Genomic DNA, 18,224 nt, shown 5'->3' with positions numbered 1-18,224 from the left:
ACAACAGCTAAGAGCGAGTGTGCCCCACATGACAACAGCTGAGAGTGAGTGTGCCCCACACGACAACAGCTAAGAGCGAGTGTGTTTCGCACCATTTCTCACAACTCAGCTGTACCCCTGCTGACCCGGCCACACGCCAGAGCAGCAGCAGCCAGTGGACCTCTCCATACGACATTTAGTACTGTTCCGTGGAGGCGGAATCTCTGGGCAAGAGTCTGTGTTTAGGAAAGACGTTTGCTATTCTCACAACCTGCATGCCATTTCTCATGGTGCCAACGCAGGGCAAAACATAGCTCCTCTCCGCAAGGTACTGACTGCCCAGTGAGACAAAGAGATGGACAACCTCGCTCGTGGCCCAGAGGCCCAGGAGTGCATTAGAGTCTTGAGAGGGAACAGAGAGCTACCCAGGAGAGACAGCATCAAAGCTGAGATCAGAGAAGCTCAAGTGAGAAAAAGAGCAATAGTAAGAGCAAAACCAACTGTCACCTGGGGACAGGCGGTGGCTCCAGGAGGATGGACGGAGGTCAGAGAGGAGAGGGGGAGTAAAAAGGCCACAGAGGCCCAGGGGCAGATGAAGGGGAGGGACTAGATCTTCACACAAGGCCAGGGTCAGCTCCTGAGAGCTTGGATCTTAGGAAGATCCCTTTAGCTAAGAGCTAGAGACGGGCCAGAGTGTAGCATGCTGTAGTGACATGTTTAAGCGCCACCAGGCAGAAGCCAACAGAAACGGAAGAAGGAAGACACAGCAAGACAGGATAATAGGTCTTGATGGGGTAAGATGGACAGACCTGGGGCCCAGTGGGGACTGGGTTGTCACAGAAATGGGGACCTGCTTTCCTTGGGATAGAGGGGGTAACGCAGGTGAGCGGATTGGGGTGTCCAAATAAGGAGGGGGTACCAATAAAACCAGTTTTTATGTCTCATTCAGTCTTCCTGGATCCTTGCCTCATGCCTTTTCCTCTTAGAATGACTCTCTAACTGCAGATAAAGGCATCTGAGGCTCCCCAGGACTCCAGCCTCCCCACCATGGTCCCCTGGTTTTTGCCCTGTGCCCTGGCCTCCTGGCCATCAGAGCTCTGACCCTTCAGCAAGATGTGCTGCCTATTTACCCAGCCCAGGGTGCCTGGACGGCTCCTCGGAAGCCTTCCCTCCCCAGCCATGCTGAGGATGTGCCCTCCTCAGGGTCTCCCTGCTCTTGCCTCTCCGCCGTTAGCAACTGCTGGCTGTCCTGCCTCTGCACATTCATGTGCTCCCGAAGGGCACATGCTCCATCTGTGTCTCACTAACTAGCCGGTCTCTGTGGCTACCCTGTTAAGACTCTCCGGGCCTAAGGAGAGGAAGACAGACCCACGGTTCAAATGATGCTGCCGCTGAAGGGAGGCCTGTCTATCAAGATGGAAGGCAGGCAGTTATTCTCTACAGCACCACAAGAGGGCGCCTGGGCCTTCAGAGCAGAAGTCTGGCCTCCCAGATTGCTTGGAGTCATTGCACATCTGCAAAAGCAGCCAGCCTGAACATGACCTGGAAGTTCCCAGGGACACTCTGGACAACCATCTCTTGCCGGTCTCCAGATGAAACGTTCAGTTCCTAGATAATGATTTCCTTGAGAAAGAATGGAAAGTAATGGCCGCAAGTGCAATGGAGCCAAGCGCACAACGGATAGGGTGTGATATTAGCAATGAAAACCACAGCCCAGAGAATGGAGTCTTTGTGCTGCGTCTGGCATGTGGATGGCTGAAAAAGGGATGAAGCCCTGAGACGATGGATCCCAGGGAGCCGTCTAACAAGCCCAGGTCTCAGCCCTCGGGTGAGACCGTATGCTGGCTAAACCCCCGTGCAGAAGCTTTGTCATGGGTTTAAGTCAGAGTGTCACCTGGCAAGGACAGAGGAGAAGACTTACCCCGATCTCTTTTAAATCTTTGTCTTGCAGTAGCTGCAGGGGGTCAATAAACGTTTGCTTCACATTAATATCCAGAGAATCTTTCACCTCAGCCATGAGTTTCATGGATTCACCAACTTCTATCAGTGCATTGCCTTGAACAAAAGAGCAGAGCTTCCTTTCAGAATAATACTCTAGGTTAACGGTGATGCTAATTCTTTCTCCAAGACCTGAGGATTGTGGTACAACGAGGCTTGGCTCTAAGGCCTCTACTTCCCGATTCAGAGAGAATAGGAAAAAGGAGAAAGTTTGCCTGTTTTCCGCTTGTGTTCCCCTCCCTTCTGTGCTCTCGCCTCCCATTCAAAGAGAGCTGGTAGACCAAAGCACTTCCCCCTTTGGCCACTAGATGGAGATAAAGGTCTTTTGTGGAAAATAGGGTCTGGAAAATGGCACCAGGGGTTCCTTAGAGTTCAGGGATAAAATCTCTTTGTAAACAGTGAAGAGATTCATTCATAGGGATACATGTTTAACCAATACAGATTACAGTGGAAATAAGGTCTCACTCATGTGCTTCAGGAGCAGTAGAGTATCACTCCCTGCAGACAGTTCTAACGTTCTGGAAACCTCCCTAAGCTCTCAGGTGTCAGGGATGCCCTGTGGACCAGAGGGACCAGCATGCTCTGGAAAGGAATATTTCCTGGATGTGGACAGCATCTTTAGTGGGTTCTCTCTGCCGGAAGGGCTCTGCTCAAGCCTGACCTTTGAATCAGTCAAGAACATGGACAATTCACTCATGTGTAAGACAGGGAGAGCAGTGGCTGCCCCGCCTCATTTTTTTTTTTTTAAGTAAACTCGTAGCTGGGTTCTTGCCAGTTAGAAGCGGCAACCATCTCTGGAGATTAAGGTTGGCCAGGATGCCCGTCCAACCCACTGAGTGCCACTGCAGCTCGGAGGGGGCGGGTGTTCTGAACTGAGCTGTCTAGAATTTGATTCCGGGTCATTCCTACACGGAGGAAGGAAGTCTCTTCCTCACTTGGATACTCTCCTTCCTGTCCAGCTGTGTGACCCTGACATTCATTGTCACCAGAGCCCAGGTATTGACTATGACAGAAGCATTTGAAATATGCCTCTTTTGGGGGACTGTGGAGATGTCCCTCGGTAAAGTACTTGCTGCGCACACTTGAGGACTCGGGTTTGATCCCCAGAACCCATGTAATAATACAAAGAGCCAGGCCGGCAAGGGGCACTTGTAATCCAGTGCTGGGGAGGTGGAGACAGCAGGACCCCTAGTGCTGGCTGACTGGCCACCATAGCAATCAACAAGCTCCAAGTTCAGTGAGAGACCATGCCCCAAAATATAGAGTGGAAAGATACTGATGAAGACCTCCAGCCTCCACACGCGACCGGGCGCGCATGCGCATGCGCACATGCTGGGGTCCTGAGCATTGGCCATCCTGGGTTCACAATCTTCCTCCCCCTCCACACCAAGAGCAGCGCTGTTCACTAGCACAGCACGCCCTCGTTCCTGTACTTTACAAGGGTCTGGCGTGGGGCCCCAAGCAAAAGGCCCAAAGGAAAGAGCCTCCGCAGACCAGACTCTCCCTGGGGACAGCAACCGTCCACCTGTCCCAGAGCCCTGATGAAATCAGCCCTCTCCCTTCACGGAAGTCCCAGTGGCTAGCTCATTGGGTTGTCACAGGGCCTGTCATAGTGACCAGGGGCACAACGACAGTATCCTTCTAGCCCAGGGTCTCACCTTCACGGTGAGAAAAATAAGGCACCTTATTTCCAAAGAACCTTGAAATAAAACAAAAGCCACATTTACACAGCACTAGAGAGGTGGAGATAAAAGGGTCCCTGGGACTCCTGGCCAGTCAACCTAGGCTAACAGTTGGCAAGTCCACTTCCAGTGAGATCGTATCTCAAAACATGGTGGCAGCTCCTGAGAAATGATGCCAGAAGTTTATCTCTGCCCTACAGTACACATGCACACGCACACACTCACACACACACACACACACACACACACACACACACACACACAGATTCTCCCCTATCTGCAGGATTTTCAGAGCTTGGGAATGAGAACGCAAGCAAAGAAGTGTGCATCAAAAGAAAGTGCAGAGTTTGAGGTCACCCTGGTGGGGGTTGCAGGCCAGCCAGGGATGCAAGATGAGATCTCGTCCCCAAGCAAAACAAAACAAAAGCAGTCTCTCCAGATGGATGGACGGAGAAAATGTGGTGTGCACACACAATGGAATTCTATCAAGCTGGAAAGGAAAATGATTAAATTTGTGGGGGAAAATGGTGGTGCTGGAAAATATATCCATGGAAATTAGATTCAAAAAGACAAATATGCAGATCCTAGGTTTTTATTTGTTTTATTATAGACGTGTGTTGTGTGTGAGTAGAGAGAAAGAAGGGGATGGGTTGGTGGTCAAAAAAAGGAACCATAGAGGGGACAAAGAGATCTCGAGTGGGAAGGGTAAAGACAGTAACAAAATGCATGCTGGAAAGCACATTCCAGGGAAGGATGGAGAAGAACCAGAGGAGAGGGGGGATCAAAAAGACTATGCCATATCATGCTGGCGGAGAAGGGCCATTAAAGTAAACAGAGAGAGGAGATCTAGGAGATATGTATGCATATATGTGTGTGTGTGTGTGTGTGTGTGTGTGTATAATACTGTGTTTTAATCTTTAAAATACATGAGGATGAACAAGAGATGCAAAGGCTATCTAACAGTTTACCTAAACCTACACATGGAGTTGGGATTACAGATACTAGCATTTTCCTTACCTATGCTTTCTCAACACCCCCCCCACCCCATAATGAATACACTATTCTGGTAGTATCTAAAAACTATTACATTGCAAGGATACACCAGGTGTTTCCACTGCACCAGCCGAGCTGGGGTACCCACCGAAAGCAGATTCTTCTCCAAGCTCCTTGCCATACTTGAGCATGCAATCCCCCAGCAAGCCTTCCGTCTGTGGGTAGCCGGTGGCCTTCACCTGCCCTCGGAGCTTCGACACAGTATTCAGCATCCCCAGCTTAGCTCTGTATGCTTAAAAACATTGTCATTTGTCATGCCTTAAAGTCACAAGGTACAGGACTGTCACACTGCCTTCCACAATCACAGCTACCCGAACCGAGGTCCCCACAGACAACACACCAGCGACCCCAGGCACACGCCGCCAATCCACTTTCATTCTCTGACATGGTTTTCCAAAGCCTTTGCAGGGGGTGGGGACAGGGTGCGGGGCACACTGCACAGCCACAGCAGCCATGGACATAACAGACCCTGCTGTCTCCGAACCACAGGAGGCTGTGTTTAACAAGCACCTGCCGTAAGGTAAGGTAGCCTCCAATGCGTGACAACACTGACACCTGTGTAGCCACTGTCCCCACTCCTGCTGTGGACAATGTCAGTGAAGACTGGAAGGGTCATCAAATCCTCATTCTGCTCCTAAGAAATGACCCAAAGGGAGGGTTCGTAAGGTCAGAAAAGAAGGCTGGGGCATGGAGGTGACAGATGACACCACAATGAAGTCACCTGCACTGCTTCCCCCTCTCCCAGGTGCAACTCGGCAACTTTCCCGGGAGGCAATGGGCAGTTGTGGCTTCTTGCCTTCTTTTCGTCTCTAACTTAGGGCACTGAATATTTCTTATTTTTCGCATGATGTTTTGAACAAGAACAGCCCCCATGGGCTCAGATGGTTGGCCATTTCCCCAGTTGGTGGAACTAGTTGGTAAGGATTAGGAGGTGTGGCCTTGGTGGAAGAAGTACATCACTGGGTTGGGCTTGGAGGTTTCCAAAGCCTTTTCCAGTGTGGGCTCTGCCGCCTGCTTGCAGTTGTGGAGATTTGAGCTCTCATCTGTTCCTGCCACCAGGACCTTGCTCCACCAGCCTCAAACTGGAACCCTCTGAAACTGGAAGCCCAATTGAAGACTTTCTTTTCTCAGGTGCCTTTCTCATGGTGGTTGCCACAGCAATAAGAAAGTAATTAATGCATCTGGGCCATATGCTGTGTTGGCGTGGGCACGTAAGAGACCCCCCAGAAAACAATCTGCCCTTCCTGTACCTCACTGTGCAGCTATTGAGTGGCAGAATACAGCGTGACTCTGATCAACTCCGGGGTGACGCCAGAAAAGAAAAATGCTGTAGGAAACCTCATGGTACCCCTAAAAAGCCAAAAAGTGTCTATCAAGTAAAGTACAGCAGGAATTCCTACTGTGCAATCAATGGACTGTGGTCATCCGGCTGACAAAATGGCAAACGTCTCTGGGAAATGGAGACTACAAACTGAATACCAAGCTAAGGATCCAAGGCACCAGCTGTGGTACCTAGGCCATTTATATTTAATGTAATCCAGGCAAGTATATCTCAAGCTTGACCACTGAGCAGGCAATCATGGTGTCTGCCTTTCAAGCCTTGCCAAGCTCAGCCTTAAAGTCCTTATCCTCCAGGTCTCCAAACCCTAAAGCATCACCCAGCTATACAAATTCAATCGCGCACACACACACACACACACACACACACACACACACACACACACACCCTGGTTTCCCTTTCCCCACTGTCAGAGTGAGTATCCTGTATGTGGGGGGTAAGGACCATTAGATGGGATTAGAGGCTTCTGGTACATCAGTCTTTATCTTCATGACAACCAGTAGCTTCTGTCCAGGGTATGCTTTCCCTGGTAGCCAGCTGCTCCCTCTTCCATTCCAACGTCAGTTCTTAGAGGGTGGAGTCTGACTGTGCATTCTAGAATCCAGAAAGCCTCTCACATAGCGACAATGCTTATCAAATTTTATAGGCTAATACATCAGGAATGGAACTCATCACTCTAGTCACTGATGAGGCTAGAGAAAGCACTAGTCACTGGGAATTTTAAGGCTATTACCACCTCTAGACTTTAAAGCCCCGGGATGATCTGATTGAATACATGCTCTTAGATGTTCAGAGTGTGGGTGTGTCTCTTTTGATTCCTATGGGTAAAGGACTCACGATGACTCCCACAGCAAATCCTAAGAGGAAAACCTCAAGGCTCGGGTGTCCTCTGCTGGCTCTCATCAGCCTGTGGAAACCACTGTCTAGGACCCAGGGATGAAGGCCTGTGTAGAAGCTGACGCTCGCATTTTCCACACCTACCGCTGGTCATGTAAGCATGCCTGAACTTCAGCATGGGGCTCACAGTGAGACCCTTTGAGATTAATACACAGATCCATTAGGACAAGATAGAGGACTTTCTTGTTAATTAAGAAAAGATAACTAAGAAAACATTTTTTCCAATGCGCAGTGGTTTTCTGAGGGATACAGATGTCCAGAGATGTCCCCTGAGGGATGCCTATGCCTAGACCAACACTCCATCCTGACCATGCACCAAAGCACATCCAAGCAGCTGTGATCCCATCAACCAGGACTCACGACAGCCACATTGTGTCCTTGGAGGTTCCCCAACTCAGTTTCATTATTTGAACACAGGCGTCGCTTCCAAATGTGTCAGCCTCACGCAAAGGAGTCGGGGTCAAGAGAGTCCATGAACACAGACGTGCAAGGAGATGTTTCAAGACGTGCTGTGACATTACCTGGGTTGGGCTGCAGATACTCGGTGGCTTTTGACAGGATTTCTGCAACAGCCTTACTCGTAATATCTACTTTCTTTAGAGAAAGAAAAAACAGAAAGGCTAGTGAGTTTTAACAGAACCAACAAAAAAACATTTACCACCCATTTACCTTCTGAGGCTACTGTGATTATTTTTATTTTTGTGAATTGGTGTTTTGTATGCATGTATGTCTGTGTGAGGGTGTCAGATCCACTGGAATTGGAGTTACAGACAGTTGTGAGCTGCCATGTGGGTGCTGGGAATTGAACCTGGGACCTCTGAAGAGTAGCCAGCGCTCTTAGCCGCTGAGCTATCTCTCCAGCCCTACTCTTGTGTTTTTAACACAGAAGTTCTCAACATCTTGGGGAAAGGTGTTCTTTTCTCTGTTGTGACTCTGAGAAGTCATGTCTTCTTGGAGACACTGGAGAACACTGACTTCCTCTTCTATGTAACAGTTACAAATATTCAACACATTGACTCTATTTGACGGACAGAAATAGAGAACTTGATACTAAGACTCACATGAGCCTACAGAGTGAACTTGAATAACCGTGCTTAATGTATCATCATATAATGATATGTATTGATAATACTATAATCTAATATGCTAAAAGCTACCCTGGCAATAGTGAGACAACCACCACCATCATAACGTAACACAACCACCATGCCCTGTCAGACATTAACATTAAGACTGACCCTGTCCTTCTGCCATTCCTGCATTGCTGGTTGTTATCATAAAATTAATAGAATATCCAGGAAAGCCATGACACAGAGTTCATCCATTTTTTATAAACCATCAATAACCCACAAAAAAAGGAAAAGGAGATGCCATTCACAAGATCAATACAAAAACTGTCCTAAAAAGGGATAAACCTCATGAGAACACAGACTATTTAAAACTCCATATTCCTACAATAGAAAAATACAGTTTTAGAATGACATAAACCTTCCCACAAGTTAACACATCAAGTCTCATCGTGATTATCAACTTTTGGTTAAAACATGGTAAGTTGATGTGGTGAGCTTGAATAGAAATGGCCCCCATAGGCTCAGAGATTAAATGCTTGGTCATTAGGAAGTGGTGTTACTTGACAGGGATAAGGAGATGTGGCCTTGTTGGAGTGGGTGTGGCCTTTTGGAGTGGGTGTGGCCTTGTTGGAGGAGTTGTGGCCGGCACCGAGGATGGACTTTAGGGTTTCAAATTCTCAAGTCAAGCCTAATGTCTGTCTCTCTCTTCCTGCTGCCTGCAGATCTGGATGCAGAATTCTCAGCTACCTCTCCAGCACCATGCATGTCTGCCTGGGTGCCACCATGCTTCCCACCAAGACAATAATGGACTAAACCTCTGAAACTGTATGCTAATCCCTACTAAATGTTTCTTTTACAAGAGTTGCTATGGTCATGGTGTCTCTTCACAGCATTAAAACACCATCTAAGACAGAAGCTAGGACCAGGCACCAGGCTATTGCTGTGATAGGCCTGACCATGCTTTTGTTTGTAGGAATATGGAATACTTCTCGGATTTGGATTAAAAGGTGATTGAACATTTTTGTTTTGATTGATTGTTTTTGGAGATAGGGTCTCTCTGTGTAATAGCCCTGGTTGTCCTGGAACTCACTTTGTAAACCAGGTTGGCCTGAAATTCACAGAGATCCACCTGCCTCTGCTTCCCAAGTGCTGGAATTTAAGGTGTACACCACCATCGCCCAGTGCTATTAGATATTGTAAGCAGGGCTTCAGTAGGAGCATGGAAGACTGTGGTGCTGAGGGTGATTGAACCGTGGGGGCCTGGCTCAACAGCTTTCAGAGGGAAGACTATTAGAAAGTGGCCTCGGGAGCACTCTTGGGGCAGAGTGGCAAAGAATGTGGCTGCTTTTGCTCTTGTCTGAAGAGTCTGCCTGAGGCTAAGCTGGAGACTTGCAGAGTTCTGGATTAATGGCACTGGCAGTGAAGATTTCAAAACAGCCTGGTATTGACTGTGCTGTCTGGCTACCAGTGGGCGGTTTAATACAGATCTATGACGAAAAAGAGCAAGTTAGTAAGCAGTACTCCTCTGTGGTCTCTGCATGGGCTCCTGTCTCCAGGTCCTGCCCTGTGTGAGTGATAAACAGGAATATGGGGGGGGGGGGGAGCTGGGACCAAACAAACCCATTCTTTGCCAACTCGCTTTCTGGTCATGGCGTTTACTTGCAGTAACCGTAACCTTAACCAAGACAGCTGGCAATAAAGTGAGATTCATAATTCACACTATATGTAGGATTGAAATATGGAGCAAACACTATAAATGTAATAACCGAGGGAAGAATGTCTCAAGATGCTGACTTGGGAAGAAGGCTCTAAGCTTGCCCTGAGACCCCACAGTCGAAAGAAGCGATCAATCTGTGACACCCAACTATCCCAGACTAAACAGTGACAGACACAGGAATGAGGTTTACAAAAGTGGCAAACTGGGGGGATGGGACTAGAAGGCATCAGCATCTATCAAGCTCAGAATTCTCACTAACTTACAGCCAAAGTCACTAACATTTTGCTCAGATCTTCCCTGAGCCTATGAGAACCTTTGGCCCATCTGTTACTTGCAACAGAGGCGGGCAGGGTCTTCTCTGACTTGAATCGTTCTCCGTGTATTCCTGACAGCTTTGACCTTACACATTTAGAAGGTGTCACGTGCTACAAACTAATTTATAATTCCCATACTGCTGCTAAATCACACTGGCTTCATTTTTTATAATTTCTTAAGTTCTTTCGGGGGACTGGGGGAAGGTGGAGAGAGGAAATGGCTATAATTAAGACATAAGTATGAATTTTTCAAAGAATGCAATATAATGACTAATTTTTTTTAAAAAAAGTTTTCCATTTAATATCACGCTGTACTCCTTTATTTCTGCATAGTTGGCATTTGTCGTGGGTTATTTTTCCTGATACTTTGTATCATGTTTTAGGTGAGTTTAATCTTCCTCCATAAAGTCCATACAGTCCTTAGTCTCACAATATATAGTAAAGTCACATAACAGCCCACTTCTCTATTACATATTATATATATTGTAATAATATTATATATTTTGCTATAATTATATATATTAATATAATATGCTCTATTATTATAATAATATCTAAAGCATAGATATTATTTTTATACTTGTCACTGTCTGTGATTTTTGGAGGAAAAAAGGAAAACCACAGGAGTAAACACAAGGGATCTCAGTCCATCAGCTGTAAAACTGCCTATTCCCTCCCCCACTGGTAATCAGAGTCCTGGCATTTCCCAGGATGCTGTGCTATGGAGGAAGAGTGAGGGAAGACCCCCACCCCACCCCGTCTCTAGGCGGAGGTTTCATGCTGTCCTGACAGCTTACGATCCACTTTGCAGAAGAGACTGAAGCAGAGAGGTCAAAGGTGGGGCCACACCCAGAGCGGCACTGCCTAGCGGTACCACTGAAATCAGAACCACATTTCACACAGAGCTCCTGGTGTGCTTCTCTTCCCGGTGAAGATGGAGCTAATACAAAGAAACCGCTTTCCCTGCCCCCCCCCCCAAACTGGCTTGTTGAGGACAGGTGTCCCTAAAAGCCCTGATAACAAAACTACTGTTGTTTGTTTTTAATTGAACATCTGGATTTAATAATCTTGACGGTAAAGCTATCCTTATATATTAAGACATTTTGAAAAATCAATGTCAGATGTGTCAATGAAGTTAAAATGTTGGTATGATTTTCAATTTGCAGAGATTAATTCTTGTTTTCAAAAATTAAACACAAAAGAAGCTTTTCTTCTTAGGGTCTTAACATTTCAAGAAATTATCTCTTGAGTAGAAAATAGGGCCATCCTGGAGGAAGGCTGGCCTGGTCCAACACACATTAAAGAGGCTACCATCCCAGGATGCTCCACTGCCTGGAGCTGGGCTTCCTGCTCCTGCCCTGCTGGCCACACGCAGGCCTCTCTCTCTGGTCTGGAGAGGCTAATGATTAGAACCAGGCTCTGCTCAAAGGCCCAAGTCAAAGGGGAGGAAGCTGAGGAGTGGACCCAGCTCTGCCAACAGTGAATCTACTCTGCAGGTAGGGGACCGGGGGACATGGCAAGGGACGGATTCTGCCATCCTCTGTTGGCATGTTACAGTCCATCATGCCAAACCAGTAATGCTCTTCTAAATTATTTCATCTGCATATATGATTCTGAAAGCCTCACAGTTGCGCACAGATAAAACAGCTCATCTGAGTTCACCCTGGCAGAAAAGCATTTGCTGTGCAGCTGCTGAAATAGATGGGCACAGCATCCTAGATTCCCGAGCGATTAATCAGCTGCTATCTATCGGAGAAGCCGTGCCCCAGAAATCCTTCTCTCCAAGACACACGAGCACAGTTACTTTGGCCCTGAAGTGGCGACCAAGGCCCACCTTCGGTGCATTTTGACTTCTGGCCCCTAGAGGGAGCCCGTTAATCACATCGCATTTCCTTCCTCGCCAGGCCCAGACTGGATGTGAGTCAAGCCAGGGCTGAGAAGCACGAAGGTCCCGCCTTCCAGACTGGGCACCCCACACTCATCTTTGAACATTCTGTATTTCCACTCCAGGTAGCAACCCTTATGATAGGAGGTTTTCTCACGTGGCAGGACAGCTCACTTCGCACCAGTGAAAGGCTCAAACAGCCTTACCTTTTCCATGTCCAGAAACTCCTCATCCAGCTTCGTTCCTTCGGCACCGCTAATTTTTTCACTAAACAGCTGCAAAAAACAAACACAAGTGCTTTCTCTCACTGAAGGGAGTAAAACACAACACCGTGGAAGTATCTTGGCTCTGTTGTTTCGATTTTAAACTAGGTCCTTTCTGGAAACCATTAGGGGCCGACAAGACAGTAAAGGGGCTTGCCGGGCAGACCGGGTGGCATGCGCTCTAGCCCCAGAGCCTATGTAAAGAGGGAAGGGGGGAAGCAACCCCACTAAGTTGTTTCCAGACTTCTCCATGTGCACTGTGGTGTGCACGCACACATGCACACAGAACCAGAGCCACGCAGCTGACACACAGCTGATGGAACACACAGGAGAGTCCCATCAGCTGACCATGCCCCAATCCCGAGAATCTAAGCCCCAAAACAGTGCTGTTTTAAACCACTAAGTCTGGGGTGTTTCACAGGAGAAGCCACTTGCCAGGGGTTCTCTTTTCAGACTGAGGACAGAGGTCAGACAGCCTCATCCCAACCCTTAATATGAGACGTGACCCTCAGAAGACTACACGAGACTATGCTCTACAGCAGCAGCGGGAAGCAAAATCACCTCAAGTACTGGTTCCTAACCCTGGAGGTAACATCTGAGTCTCTAATGGAAGTTATACAATCTCTGGCCTTTGAGCTTGTTGCCATGGGAGACTGCAAAAAGTGGCCGCCCGGCTTTGTAGTTCTCCCATTCTGCCTGTTTCCTTTGGTCAAAAGATGGAGTCTGAGCTGTGTTGTGGGCTTCAGATACTCCAGCAGCGGTTCTCAGCCTGTGGGTCATGACCCCCTAATATTACAAATCTACCCGGCATATCAGATATCTACATTACAATTCATAACTAGCAAAATTAGTTATGAACCAGCAATGAAAATGATTTTATGGTTGGGGTCACCGCATCATGAGGAGCTGTATCAAAGGGTCCCAGTGTTAGGAAGATTGAGAACCTCTTAAAGCAGACACTTCCAGGCATTCTCTGAGATCCACAGTGATCAAGGCCCGGGCCAGCCTGTAGGAGAATGACCACATGGGGGAGCAGAGCCATCATAGACATCACCCCTTGTTTGGGGTGAGCCTCGTATGCAGTAATAGGTGCCTGACATGCAACTAGAGAATCCCACACACAGCTTCTGATCTTATCACTTTTATTAGCACTGAGAATTAGTCCTGACCCCTCCTCAGTAAGCAGTCAGCTCTCCTTGGCGGTTACCAGTACATTGGCTCTGTCAGAAAACATGGCGGGACATACAGAAAGGGAGAAAGGGAGTATTTCTTTTTTTTTTTTTTTTTTTGGTTTTTTGGTTTTTTTGAGACAGGGTTTCTCTGTAGCTTTGGAGGAACCTGTCCTGGAACTAGCTCTTGTAGACCAGGCTGGCATCGAACTCACAGAGAACGCCTGGCTCTGCCTCCCGAGTGCTGGGATTAAAGGCGTGCGCCACCACCACACAACGTATTTCTACTTTTGAGACCAGAAATGAATATGATTCCCATTCCTTGCTCATCTGGAAATAGATAATGCCTGGTTTTGTTTTCAGTCGCAGGTTAGAGTTGTAACAATTCGCTTGCTTTACCTGACTCCTCCCAGGACACTTAGCTATCGTCAGACATTAAATAGGAATACACACATGACCTTAGATATTTAAGACACTTGACCACTGAATGAGAACTTCTCCTACAGACTCGGGTATGTGAACACGTAGGGTCCTGGTTGGCAATGCTGTTTGGGCAATGCCTTGCTGGAGGAAGTACATCACTGGGGTGGGCTTTGAGAGTTCATAGCCTCAAACCACCTCCAGATTGCTCTCTCTGCTCCACATTTGTGATCTCTCTTGCTCCAGCCACTGCTGCCATTCCTCCCCTGCTGCTAGGAACTTGCCAGAACCGTAAACCAAGGCAAACCCTACCTTCTATAAGTTACCTGAGTCCCGGGGTGCTCTATCCCGGGAACAGAACAGTGACAACTACAGTCACACACAATACTTCATCACCGAACAGCCTTGAGCAGTCAGCACCTGCTGTGTGCTGAGCACCCCGGCAAATACACCCCACCCGCCACATAAACATCCTACAGCTCACCTAGCCTCACTGCAGGGAAACCCTGCCAGACTCTAAATATTGATATTCAAGCAAACCTAAGTTGGGAAGGTCTTTAATTCCAGCATTTAAGAAGCAGGGTATTTTCTGTGAATTCCAGGCCAGCCAAGACTACATAGTGAGCCATAGGTAGATGATAGATTAGATAGATAGATAGATAGATAGATAGATAGATAGATAGATAGATAGATAGATAGATAGATAGATAGATGTATACATACATATACTACCTGTGGAATGCAGCAAAAGTCATTTAAAGATTAAACACAGAAAAAAAGTACTTTAAATCAATGTAAGTCAACAAAACTACAGTACTGCAACCTAATGTTTCAAACTTTATCTAATGGCCCAAGCTAGGTAGTCTGCCAAAAGGTACCAATATAGTTTGTTAGAAACACTGTGATCAAGGCATAGATAGCCACATAACACACCAAGACAGTAGACATCCATGACAGACAGATGTAGATATAGTATGTTAGAAACACCATGATCAAGGCATAAATAACCACATAATACACCGAGACACACCGAAACAGCACATGTCCATGACAGACAGATGTAGATATAGTACGTTAAAAACACCGTGGTCAAGGCATAGTTAGACACTAACACACCGAGACAGCACACGTCCATGGCAGACAGATGTAGAACTTGTCACTAGGAGCCAGATGGAATGAAGCAAAGGATAGAAGGAGGATCCCAGGCTGTATGTCCTTCACCAGGAAGGATGTGGTATTTCTGGAGGAGGGAAGTATAGACAAATCCATGACATTAATTTATCTAGTACGAAGGAAGAACTATTAACGTGACTATACTAAAGACTAACCCCAAAGGAGAAGGGCCAGGTGGCCAGGCGGGCAGGTCACACAGGTGGGTCACAGAGATGGGTCACACGGGCAGGTCACACAGATGGGCTGGTCACACAAGTAGGCAGGTCACACAGGTAAGTGGGTCACATAGGTGGGCAGGTCACACAGGTAAGTGGGTGACATAGGTGGGCAGGTCACACAGGTGGGCGGGTCACACAGGCAGACAAGTCACACAGGCAGGTCACAGAGGCGGGTCACACAGGCGGGTCATGTGCCACTCCTAACCATGGGCAGTGCAGAGTTTAAGCAGGTTAAGTGCAGGAACAGATCTGAATTTCCGAATTACAGTCAAGTGGATCATAGGGAAGGCCCCTGAAGAAGAATCAGACGGCAGGGCAATCCAAGAGCCAACAGATACCGATGAAGATCTGTTGAAGGGACAGTTCTGGAATTCCAGTCTCATGTGTCCCCACCACAAATCACATCTCTCACCAGGCTCACTATCGAACACTGTAACCCTGCCAACCAGACCTGCCTCAGGAGGCCCGGGGCCATCACCAGATGGAACCGTGCCCAGCTCCAACTTGGCAGCGCCAGTCATATCAGAAATAGGAAAACGAAAGCTGCTTTCCAGGACCAGAACAGAGCAGTGGTGCTGGGGAAGGGATGGACCTGGGACACCAAAGCTGGGGGGAGGGCTCTGGGGTTCCTTCTATCCGCACGCATGAGGGGCTAATGGTCAGTATCACCACAGCCTCGGCGCCCTCTGTGCATAATACGTTTTCAGAGAAATCTGACTTCTCCATTTCTTCCATTTTTTTTTTTAAAAAAAAGGATTTATTTTTATTTTGAATGGGGGGGGGCAGGTTCTGAGTCCAGAAAAGAGCATTGGGTCCCCTGGAGCTGGCGTGGGAGCTGAGAACCAAACTCAGGTCCTCTGCAAGGGCACTGCTCACTTCTAACTACTGAACCATCTCTCCAGGCTCTGCTTCTTCATTTTCCATAAGACTAAATAGCAATAAAACCAAAATCTCAGGAATATACATACATATATATAATATCAACCAAACTTCTATGTAGAGACTTTTGAAATTGCTCCTGCATCATTTTCCCAGTGTGTGTCTGAAACCAGAGCTCTGTGGAGAGGAGGGCAGGAGAAAAGCTCTAGGCTACATAACCTCAGACAGGAAAAACACAAATTAAAGAGATTTCTTTACAAAAACACATTCAGGGGCTTTTAAACAGGCACTTCCAGACGTGCAAGGGACATGTGGGACAGACAGTGTTTGTCATCTAATGCAAAGGTTAAGCCTCCTCCTCGGTGCTCTAGAGACACCCTGGCCTCCCCTAGGTGCTCACCCTCCCTACTGCCTCCCTGTCTTTACTTTGTGCCATTTAGCTGCCATGTGCTGCTTCCATCGGCTCAGAAAACATGGCAAGATTGGACGCGTCACTAGCAGGGACGATGAGCAAGAGGGGTGTACGAGCTTCTAACTGTGAACTTAAAGCTATCTGTGGAGGCGCTGGGGCAGCGAGGCTGAGGGGCCAGAAATGGAAGGAATGAAACAGCACAGGGGAGGGGGTGGGGTGTTCAATGGGGGGCCTGTGGGTGCTTCTTAGTTTGGGGGGAGGGTTCCTGTCTAGTCCCACAGGCTAGAACGTGGGAGCAGAAAGCTCCAGCCTGGAATAAGCAGCCGTCTCTCTCCCCGTGAGGTTACAGAGCACACCGTAACCAAGGAAACCAGGATCTAAGAGGCCAAAATTCCAGGAAAAAAGGAAACGCGTAAAGAAGCGACCCTGACAGGCTGTTCCCTTTCCTCTCGGTGCTTGGAGTGTGTCCTCCCTGGCGCCGAGGCTAGGCTTAAAGAAAACAGTACAAGGACACGGCTAAAGGCTAACCATCTAGGCAGAGATTTCACTACCACAGCCATGGGGAGACAAAAACCGGAGCTGAGCATTGCCCAATGAGACAGATGGTAAAAGGGATGGGAAAAGAGGTGTCTCCTCAAAATGTATATACCAAATCACTAGTGTCCAGTGTGTCATATTAGAAGATGGGGTCATGGGGGTGAGTGGGTCAGGATGAGGTGCTAATTGTGTAAAACCTCTCCGACTAGGATCTGTATCTCTGTTAGGAAACCCCAGAAAACCCTCTCCTCTCCAACCACAGGCGCACACAGAGAGCTGGCTCTTGTGAGCCATGAGGCAGCCCCCAGGCCAAACACTTCACCTGCCTTTGCTATGGACTCCACAGTCCACAAAACTCAAACCCCAGTGTCTGTAGAAATCGCCCACTGTGTGGTAATTTTGCTGTGGCAGCCCAGGTACACTAAGACAATATCTAAACGGGTAAAAAGGCATATGACAATATTCCACCTTTGCCATTATGGTGGCAATGCAAATCACACTGTGATGAAATGCCACTAAACCGCTATCAGGATGGCTAAAATCCCTATAAGACATGAATATCAGTACAAGTGTTTCCTGCGATTAACGGAGCAACTAGAACGCTCACGCATCACCGGCAGGATTACACACTGCCTGAACAGCTTTGGAAACAGTTTGGAAGCATCTACCGGAGATGTGTATATAAATCCACAGATCGCTACACCCTGTGACTCAGCAGCTCCCCACTTAGGAACTCACAACAGAAACTCCCATACAAGCAGCAGTGTTTAAAATACTTTGCCCAGAAACAAGGCCAATGTGGACATGCGAAAGGACAGTTGCTGTGTCTGCAATATGACACAACACACGCGTTTGTGGACACAAGATCTCAGGCCACGACTCAACTGCAAGCAAATGTCTGCTCAAGGGTGTGCACTGTGTTGTCTAGCTTTCATGGGGACTTGACACAAGCTAGGGTCGTGCGGGAAGAAGGAATCTTAATAGAGAAAATGCCTCCATGGTATTGGCTTGTAGGCAAGACTGCATGCAGTTACTTTTCTTAGCTGACTGGATGTCAGAAGGACCAGCTCACTGTGGTGGAGCCACCTCTGGACTGCTGGGTTCTATAAGAACAGAGGCTGAGCCGGGCGATGGTGGCGCACGCCTTTAATCCCAGCACTCGGGAGGCAGAGGCAGACGGATCTCTGTGAGTTCAAGACCAGCCTGGTCTACAGAGCTA

At 47.8% G+C, this 18,224-nt stretch overlaps 1 protein-coding gene across 3 annotated transcripts in view; it reads right to left on the bottom strand.

Annotated features, from left to right (window-relative positions):
• Sh3gl3 (SH3 domain containing GRB2 like 3, endophilin A3) overlaps positions 1–18,224 on the bottom strand; it is a 97,076-nt gene that overhangs the window by 24,594 nt on the left and 54,258 nt on the right. For 2 of the 3 annotated variants that reach the window (XM_005357678.3, XM_013350196.2), the window contains exons 2-5: positions 12,141–12,209; positions 7,470–7,542; positions 4,801–4,944; positions 1,901–2,034 (exon numbers count right to left, since the gene is read on the bottom strand). In XM_005357678.3, coding sequence (XP_005357735.1) covers positions 1,901–2,034; positions 4,801–4,944; positions 7,470–7,542; positions 12,141–12,209 — 420 coding nt within the window. Of the gene's footprint in view, positions 1–1,900; positions 2,035–4,800; positions 4,945–7,469; positions 7,543–12,140; positions 12,210–18,224 lie in introns of those variants that run through there. The other variant, XM_026784250.1, reaches the window with a different exon arrangement.

This window comes from Microtus ochrogaster, chromosome 22 (genome assembly GCF_000317375.1).
Source record: "Microtus ochrogaster isolate Prairie Vole_2 chromosome 22, MicOch1.0, whole genome shotgun sequence".
Lineage (NCBI taxonomy): Eukaryota > Metazoa > Chordata > Mammalia > Rodentia > Cricetidae > Microtus > Microtus ochrogaster.
The sequence above is the reverse complement of the archived record's forward strand: the minus strand, read 5'-3'. Positions and strand labels throughout refer to the sequence as shown.